Source organism: Etheostoma cragini, chromosome 5, assembly GCF_013103735.1.
Source record: "Etheostoma cragini isolate CJK2018 chromosome 5, CSU_Ecrag_1.0, whole genome shotgun sequence".
Classification (NCBI taxonomy): domain Eukaryota; kingdom Metazoa; phylum Chordata; class Actinopteri; order Perciformes; family Percidae; genus Etheostoma; species Etheostoma cragini.
Window position 1 is genome coordinate 2,570,256 of NC_048411.1, and position 10,011 is coordinate 2,580,266.

Genomic DNA, 10,011 nt, shown 5'->3' on the forward strand with positions numbered 1-10,011 from the left:
TAACGACAATATCGCTATTTTTTATTTTGAAGTTGTTTTTATGTTTAATTGGCTTGAGCAGTTTCTGATCTTTATAAGGATGGAAAAGCAGTTTACTTATTGGTGTCTCCGGATTGGGCTGGGAATGGCTTATGGCCACAATAAGGTCTTTCTTTAAGTCACAACCCTTCTTCCTCCCTTTGTAATTATAGAAATGTTTTTGCTGGACCGAGTACTCCAGTCTTAGTTCCATCATATCCCTTTCTGTTAAAGAATACTCTATTTAAAATGTATCTGTGTTGGAACAATGTATGTGTTGATGTCAAACCCCCTCCATGAACTGTATAGGTTTTTTCAGAGGTAACATGTTGGGTCCCTTTTATATTTCTATATTTCTGTTTGTCCTGTCACTAATTTGTAGTTATGTTGTTATGTCTTTGTTGTTGTCGCTAATGTGACAGGAAATTGAGATTTCTTTGTAAGAGAAATAGCTATTTTCATTGTCCTATGTCATATTTGGCAAATATTTGTACGATTTTTTGTGCAAAGTGTCAACAGGCCTTAAAACTGGATTGTGGTTGTGTATTTGAATGTCATAAGAAACAGGTGTGTGTGTGTGGGTGTGCGTGTGTGTGTGTGTGTTCTTTTTCATTGCATGGCAGTGGCACCGCTCTGAAAAGAAATGTGAGAGCCGTTTTGAGTTCCCCTACAGTAGCTCAAAAACGTTGTTTTAGCTGAAGAAAAGCAGTAGGCCTATTAGTAGCAGTTAGCTAACTAACGCTAGCATAGCTATGAAGTGAATCAAGGATTCAAATGTAATCAAGACTTGGCTCCGTGTAAACCCAGGAGGGAGAAACAGACTTTAATACCTCCAATAGTCTTATGCTTCAATGGACAGAAGGATGCATGTGGGCTTTACATGCCAGTGTTTGAGTTTTGCATTATGTGTGACAGCGATGGATAGTGAGCCAGCCTGTACCGCCTACTGCCTGTATGGACCTTTGGTGTGACTGCTGTGAGATGTAGTTGCATAACGTTGTCCCGAGGAGGAATCCCAACCATTCCCCGGTGTTTACAACAATTCCAATTTTTAACTGCATCACAAACATTGCTCTACAACTTTGTAAATTGTCTCGGTGGATTGTTCACATTCACACTTCTGAAAGCCACCCAGCCAAACCAGAGTTGGGTGGGTTCGGCCAAAATGCTTTTTGGTTTTCCAGAGAAAACCACAAAGCATTTTGGCCGAAAGACTTTCCCGCCAGTCTCAGTTCTCAATCTCATTGAAATACTCTGAGAAGCCTGAGTATGGAGTGATGTCACCAGGATCTGCAGAGGAGGACAAAAGAACATACATATTGTAGTTTATTGTGACACTATGCAAATCATATTGCATAAACATTGACACTGTACAAATATCTATTTGTTATGTAGTTATATGTCTGCATTAGTTTGACAATGTAGTAGACACAAAACTAGGATTGGGTACCTATTCAATACATTTATATTGAGTATAGTATCAAAAGTATCAAAAGAGTATCGAAAAAATGCCACATCGTTTAATATTAAATTTAATTTAACAAAGGAGTAAATCTCATTAGCTTCAGTGAGCCAATCAGCATGCATCATGCTTCTAGCAATATCTAATAATGTCTGTGATTGGCTGTCTAAAGTTACACGTCTCTATGTTACACAGAGACGCCTCACGTAGTCACAGCTGGAACAAAAAAACAAACATTTGTAATTTCTTTTTGTTTCAAAAATTTGGTTTCAAACATTTTTGAATGACACTGAGCCCTAAAAACAACACCAGCTGTTTACTTTGACACAGGTAGGATCTTTACACTAACCTTCACATGGTCCTCTTTTAAAATGGATGTCATCAATTGCAATATCACTTCGTAGTGATGGGCCTCGGATGGCTTCGAATATAATCTGCAAGAAACAGCCACAGAACAGTGTGTGGGTGAGATTTGTTATGACTCATTAATTGTGACACAATATGAAAAATGCTAAATATTGTGATATTATAATGATATAATGTATTGTCCTTAGACATCCTTTCCATAATGTTGTTTCTAGCTTGTTTCTAACTGACGCTGAACATCTGTCCTGTAGGGCTACATTACAGCTTGTTTCTAACTGACTCTAAACATCTGTCCTGTAGGGCTACATTACAGCTTGTTTCTAACTGACTCTAAACATCTGTCCTGTAGGGTTACAGTACAGCTTGTTTCTAACTGACGCTGAACATCTGTCCTGTAGGGTTAGACTACAGCTTGTTTCTAACTGACGCTGAACATCTGTCCTGTAGGGTTAGACTACAGCTTGTTTCTAACTGACGCTAAACATCTGTCCTGTAGGGTTAGACTACAGCTTGTTTCTAACTGACGCTGAACATCTGTCCTGTAGGGTTAAACTACAGCTTGCTTCTAACTGATGCTGAACATCTGTCCTGTAGGGTTAGACTACAGCTTGTTTCTAACTGACGCTGAACATCTGTCCTGCATGGTTAGACTACAGCTTGTTTCTAACTGACACTGAACATCTGTCCTGTGGGGTTAGACTACAGCTTGTTTCACGGCTGCAGGTAACAATTAAATAAAATTTTATTCGTAGTATCAAATCATAACAATTGAGGTGTCATGTCAAATCATAACAATTGACGAATACAGGTCTAGACCACACTCTATAACTAGGTCCCAACAGTAATTCCCCCAAGAGCAAGCATTTAGTGCAAAAGTGGTGAGGATAGATGGATGCATGATGGATGGATGGAGGGATGGATGGATGGTGGATGGATGGATGGGTGGATGGACGGATGGTTGGATGGATGTACCTGGTGTCGGACATCACAGTGGTAGTCCACCATCGCCCTCATCCAGCTGACACTCTGCTCCCCGTGGCGTCTCCATAGCAACGCGTCCTGCTCCCTGTTGCTGCGGCGCAGGAGCACGTTGAGTATGCCGGTGCCGGATCCGTGCATGTGGTAGTAGAAGATCAAACACTGGGAGGACGAGGCGCCCCGCAGGTCTGAGGTCAGCAGCCGAGCCTTGTGTCCGGGACGCATGAGAGACGCCTCGATGTACATGAAGTAACCTTCATGTACATCGAGGCGACACACAAAGAAGAACAGAATACGACTGAAATTAGTACACAGCTCCAGCGGTGGAATGTAACTAAGTACATTTACTCCAGTACTGTACTTCAGTCCAAATGTTGAGGTACTTGTACTTTACTTGAGTCTTTTCTGTACTTCTACGACACTACATTTCAGAGAGAAATATTCTACTTTTTACTCGACTATAATCATCTGACAGCTTTAGTTACTAGTTACTTTAGTTACTTTGGTTACCCCACAACATTCATCTAACAGCTTTAGTTACTCGGTAATTTAGTTACTAGTTACTTTGGTTACTAGTTACTTTGGTTACGCCACTACATTCATCTGACAGCTTTAGTTACTAGTTACTTTAGTTACTTTGGTTACCCCACAACATTCATCTAACAGCTTTAGTTACTCGGTACTTTAGTTACTAGTTACTTTGGTTACTAGTTACTTTGGGTACGCCACTACATTCATCTGACAGCTTTAGTTACTAGTTACTTTAGTTACTAGTTACTTTAGTTACTAGTTACTTTAGTGACTCCACTACATTCATCTAACAGCTTTAGTCACTCGTTACTTTGGTTACTAGTTACTTTGGTTACTAGTTACTTCAGTGACTCCACTACATTCATCTGACAGCTTTAGTTACTCGTTACTTTGGTTACTAGTTACTTTGGTTACTAGTTACTTCAGTGACTCCACTACATTCATCTGACAGCTTTAGCTGATTTTGTCCGTTTGTCTACTGACAAAGAAATGATCAGTCAATAATTTTAATGGAGAGAGAGTCAAAAGAATTAGAGTCAAAAAAGGTATAAATTGATTTGCATAGTGATGAGGGAAAGAAGTATTTCAGTAAAGAAAATCCGTGGAGGGAGCTGAAGGTTCGAGTTGCCAAACGTCAGCCTCAAAACCTTAATGAATTGGAGAAGATCTGCATAGAGGAGCGGAAAAAAAAATCAACAATCCCTCCGGAGATGTGTGCAAACCTGCTGGAAATACAAGAAACAGCTGACCACTGTGATCGCCACCAAGTACTAAGTCATGTTTTGCAGAGGGGTCAAATACATATTTCCCTCATTAAAATGCAAATCAGCTTAGAACATTTTTGACATGCGTTTTTCTGGATTTTGTTGTTGTTATTCTGTCTCTCACTGTTGAACTAAATCTACCATTAAAATTATAGACTGATCATTTCTTTGTCAGTGGACAAATGTACAAAATCAACAGGGGATCAAATACATTTTTCCCTCACTGTATATGAATAAGAAGTGGAATGTAATAATACTTCTAGTTGCCCATCAGACACAGGGTTCCATCCAGTCTTCATATGAGGGTATGACCTCTGAATTTATGAGGAAATGACTCACCCACCCCAGTAGTGTGGTCTCCAGTGGGCCCTGTATAGGAGGTGGGGGTGTGTCCTCGGACTCGCAGCCAGTCGGCTTTGTCTTCTTTCTGATCCTGGATGTAGCCGCAGACTCCGCTCTCAAAGTCACACCGGCCCGGGAGGGGGCCTGCGGCGCAAACAGAAGGTGAGCAAGGTGAAAAGGTCTCACTGTAATGTGTGCACGCAAACTCCAGGTCCGTTTTGCGAGGGACGGGGACATTTTTTAGCGGAGTGTTCACTATGTCAGACATCACTTTGTTTTCCAAAATCAACCTTCTTTGAGTCTTGTGTACATTCTGTGAGCTGTAAACTCAGTGGAATACAGAATCATCCTCTGATAACATGTCTCAGCTTTTTGTAATAGAGGCCCCCCCAACTCCAGTGTGCCTCCACCAATGATTACTTTTTTATAAAGGTCCTCCTGCCCCTCTTTAATTTAATTTCCTTTCCTTTCCTTTCCTTTTCATTTCCGGATCTCCTCCCCTTTCCTAAACTTTATGGCCATATATTTCAGTCAGGATTCTTGAGATTTTAATGAAATCAAACCCCTTAAATATTCATTTTATAGTCATCATTTTCATAAATGTCAAATATTTTATATTTACATTCAGTAATTATCTCTATAAACTAGATTTATGGCAGAGTCCGCCATTACCGCACTTGATTTAAATTACCCTCTCACACACAAGACATGAACAGGAAACAATGCATGTGATCCAACGTTACAATGTTGGATATCAGTCTCACTGTGTACTGGCTGCTCTCCTGCAGCCGGATCAATTCAATGCTAATGCTAACCACACATTTCATCATAAATCCTAAATCTAAATCCTGTTGCGTCTTCACAATAAAATACTCCAGCTGACATCCAGGATACTCCAGCTATTTCTGCCTTGTTGGGGGAACTGGCAGATCTGACTGTTCTGCATTGACCTGATCTGAGAAAAGAACAAGACATTTTTAGGGAACTTTAAGGACACTACAATAGTTGTCAGTGTATCTTTTACCTGCTGTGATCTGACAGTCCCCCAGGCTGACAGTGATGTCATCGATGGCTGTCAGGCCACATTCCCAGAAGTTCTTACATATGCTGACAAACACTAGCTGTAAAACAGAGAAAAAGACTCAAAGCTCAACCATTTATCAGACTCATAAATCCCTCCATCCATCAATCCATCCACTCAGCCAATCCATCCATGCAACCATCCATCCACTCATCCATCCATCCATCCATCCATCCATGCATCCATCCACTCACCCATCCACCCATACATCCATGCATCTAGCCGACCATGCATCCATACATGCATCCATCCATTCATCCATTCATCCATGCATCATCCATGCATCATCCATGCATCCATACATGCATACATCACTCATCCATCCATGCATCCAGCCAACCATGCATCCATCCATGCATCCATCCATAAATGCATCCATTACTCATCCATCTATCCATGCATCATCCATCATCCATCCATGTATAAATCCCCTCGTCCATCCATCCATGCAACAATCCATCCATCCACTCATCCATCCATCCATCCATGCATCCATCCATGCATCCATACATGCATACATCACTCATTCATCCATCATCACCCATCATCTATCCATGTATACATCCACTCATCCATTCATCATCACCCATCATCTATCCATATATAAATCCACTCATCCATCCATCCATGCAACAATCCATCCATGCATCTATCTATCCATCAATTAATCCATCCATCCTTCCATCCGCCCGTCTTCTATTTAGGCTTTCTTTAAGTCATTGAAAAGCATAATTTTCTGCAGGTCTCACAAAGTCAAATTTAAGATTTTTTAAGACCATCTAAATACCACTATAAATGAAAAGTCAGACCTATATCCTGACACAAAAGCACAACGAAATGCAGAGTCAAAAAATTACTTGCAAAGAAAATAAATGTATTCAAATTGAATAAAAGCAAAACTGAGTAAAAACAGTCGGTAAATATACAATAAATTATATATATATATATAGTATATATATAGAAACCAGAAAAAGAAAGAACCACGGAATAAAATTAACCCATCATAAAGCTCCGCAGAAGGATTAAAGGAAGTGTTACATGGACATAGAACAATGAACAATGAAAGTTATTTAAGATCTAGAAAACAATCCTTCAATTTAAGAGGTTCAAGGCCTAACATTTTGATTTAAAAATCTAAAAAATACTTTCCCAGACCCTTTGGAAGCCCTGTCCACACACATCAGCCATGTCATGCTTCATACCTTGGAAAGCATGGGCTTCATGTAGGTGATCTCCACCTGAGACCACACAGCCGAGGACTTGTCCGCCAGGCTCCACACCTTCTCCTGGGCCACATTGTTCTCATCATAAATGTAAAGAAGCAGAGCATTGTCTACTTTCCGAAATCCGTGAAGCATGTAGTAGAACCTCACGCAATATTTGTGGTTCCCTGGTAGGAAGGGACCGTGAAGCCGACCCACGTAGCCGGGCCTGGCAGTGAAACGCGTGTTGGCCAGGAGGAAACAGCCTAAGAAAGATGAGACCCAGAACACAATTAACAACCAAGGTTTTTATGTTCAATGACAATGTGTTTAACCGCTGTGTTGTCCTCCCGAGTCAAAAACGGACAAGAAATTGACATTTTAGTCCCTTTTTCAGACTTTTTTCACTAAAGTTTTCACTGAAACCACCTTACTACCACTGGTTTTACAATACTTTTTGGAATTCATGGTCAATTACCCTCATTTATATAGAATTTTACCTAATATTTGAGTTAAAAAAGCAGGAATTATGAACTATTTTGACTAATAGTTATGATCAGAGGAACACACAGTGGAGATTAGTCGGGAATGAAAGTGATCAGTTGTATTTGCATCCATTGCATCCATTTTTGGGTAATTTGGTTAAAAAGCCATATTTCAGATATAGACATTTTTTACAGGGGTCAAATTTGACCGGAGGACAACAGGAGCGTAAAGGACAGTGGAACAATGTGCAAAATAACACTGCATGGACACTCCCTGTCCATCCTGAGGCCGTGAGGAAACAGAATGTCTTTCCGTGGTGTACATTTTCAAGGAACAAATACTGTATAATAAGAGTGGAACAAGTTCCAAAAATCCATATTTTAGCACAACTTAGCATTCTTCAGCAGTCTTAGGTTACAGCATATTTTCCCACCTGCCTAAAACGTTTGTACAGTACCTATATACTATATATATATATATATATATATTTATATATACACTGTGTATATATACAGTTGTATGTATATGGATCAGATGTGAAATCAAAAAGCAAAATATGTGTCTTGATCATGACAAGGTTAGTGTCTATGTACAGATAAAAATAGAAAGCCTTTTTAAAAGTTTTTGTGCCTTCATGAGTTGGTGTTCATGTTATAGTTTATGCTGCCAGTTATTGTTAATTTCTATTTAGGTGGTAGGTTACCTGCTTTGGTAATATAAGCCATGTTTTGTCATGCAAATAAAGCTCTTTGAATTGAGAAACCATAGATGCCGTGGATGAGCATGTAGAGGGGACTCACCTGCTCCGGTGGTATGGTCCCCTATCCTGTAGGCGTTGGGCTTGACTGTGACTCTGCTCCACACCTTACTCTCCGTCGTCTCCTGGTAGTACAGGCACAGCCCGTTCTCAAAGTCACAGTTGGCGATAGAGGGGTCAAAGGTCGGCTCTGGAACACAAAACACAACATCTAATAGGAACCTGCCTTTATGACGTTAAAGTCAAAGAGTGTTACATGTTATAACACCTTTAGAAAATACCTAAACATGGACATGGAGATTCATCGTTGGGTCTCTGGCCACTTCTAATGTTGTAAATGTAAATGTTAATATCGACATGTATTAGACAGATTATGAAATGCCTGCAACCAAAGAGTTTTACCCTCTTGGGTATTCTCGTTTGATTCATATTTGCATCACAAGCCAATGTCATAGATCAGGGTTTCTGCAAGTCCAATTGAAGACTTTTTAAGACCAATATGAATTAAATGTAAGACCTACTGTATATCACAACATCACAAAAAGAAAAGGAAATGCAGAGTCACATAATGAATTGCTTTCTTGCATAAAAGCAGTAGACTTTAAATAGCAACTGACTTTAACCAAGCCCTTAAGATTTCAAGGCAAGCATCGCTGAAGTTGAAAGAAAGACACAAAGTGACATCATGAATTTGCGTAAATATACACGCAAACTTTCTTAAGCCAAGTGGCGTGTTATCTGTACTCATTTTGAGCTCTCTGCGTATATGTCTACGCTGTGCCTCTTGCTGTGTTATCGTGAGAAAAACGTCTTTCGCAAGAAGAAAGCTACTTTGAGTTCAGGAAAAGAAGAACGGGGTTGGCGGGCTTAGGAAACGGGACGCACGGGACCCAATCCCCAGTCTCCTGGGAATGGAAAGTCCTGAGTTTTATCCTTCTACCCCTCCCGACCAACCTCCTTATGTGGATTTTTTTGCCCTTTCATACTACTTGTTACAACGTCAATTCACACGCAATCGCAAGGTAATGTAAGTCAATGGAGGTTAGAGATAGAGATTAAGAAATGTTAGACTTTTTAAGACTCCACGGAAACACTGATAGAATCAGGCAGGTTCACTGGACTATTCTCTGTATGCTGTGGTCTGGCCGTTAATGTGACAGCATTCAGTCACATGGGGGCAGCAGTAGCTCAGTCAATGACGACTGAGCAGCACTCTGACGTCCCCCTAACTGCATGTCTGGGTCTGTATGTGCATGTTTGAACTAGGGTTTGTAAAATAATAATGAGAAAAATGGAATTGTCCCCCTGGGTATTGATAAAATATTTTTTTTCTTCCATCATTGAGCAGTGTTACAGAAGTCACACAGGTCTGACCTTCACAGAAAAGCAGTGCTTATTCAAACGTGAGGCCGCCTCGCATATTACACAACAAGGTGCAGGTATGAAAAGTGGCCATCGGCATAATGCAGAAAACTATGACTTCCCCAAGATGTTGTCCCAGCAGTTGCTGGTTGTCTTTACCTCCCGGACGCCGGCTGCCAGGTGACTGTACAGTCAAATTATTGGTTTGTAGGTTAAAAAATAAAAATACAAACACAAAATGAAACTCATAAGCAGTAAAAGAGAAATAGACATGAGATCGTCAGCAAATTAAATAATATTGTTCATGTTAGTGTATTATGTGTAGGAAGAAGTTGAGAACTAGGGTTAGGTTCTTGTTCCTACCCTAATTTGCATTATTCATAATAGAAATTCAATTTGCATCTATCAGTGTCTTGAACAAATCCACTTTTAGACACAAAGAAGAAAAAAATAGTCTGGAGAGATAATAAATCTAAAGTAAAATAAACTAAAATCACCTGTGTCAGTGTGGCAGAATTCAGGAGAAAAGGAGATGTCATCTACGGCCACGTATCCACCTCTGGCACTGTTAAAGGCCACCTCAAACACCACCTGGTAACACACACACACACAAACACACACACACACACACACACACACACACACACATACACATAACACAC

The 10,011-nt window shown here is 40.1% G+C and overlaps 1 protein-coding gene across 1 annotated transcript in view; it reads right to left on the reverse strand.

Annotated features, from left to right (window-relative positions):
- Positions 1–1,018: 1,018 nt before the first annotated feature.
- The window catches only part of mamdc2a (MAM domain containing 2a), a 27,988-nt gene continuing 18,995 nt past the window's right edge, over positions 1,019–10,011 (reverse strand). The window contains exons 7-15 of the mRNA XM_034871041.1: positions 9,847–9,940; positions 8,031–8,177; positions 6,745–7,010; positions 5,486–5,582; positions 4,459–4,605; positions 2,819–3,078; positions 1,830–1,914; positions 1,204–1,308; positions 1,019–1,162 (exon numbers count right to left, since the gene is read on the reverse strand). Of these exons, the coding sequence (XP_034726932.1) occupies positions 1,247–1,308; positions 1,830–1,914; positions 2,819–3,078; positions 4,459–4,605; positions 5,486–5,582; positions 6,745–7,010; positions 8,031–8,177; positions 9,847–9,940 (1,158 nt within the window). The 3' untranslated portion in view covers positions 1,019–1,162; positions 1,204–1,246. The remainder of the gene's footprint in view (positions 1,163–1,203; positions 1,309–1,829; positions 1,915–2,818; positions 3,079–4,458; positions 4,606–5,485; positions 5,583–6,744; positions 7,011–8,030; positions 8,178–9,846; positions 9,941–10,011) is intronic.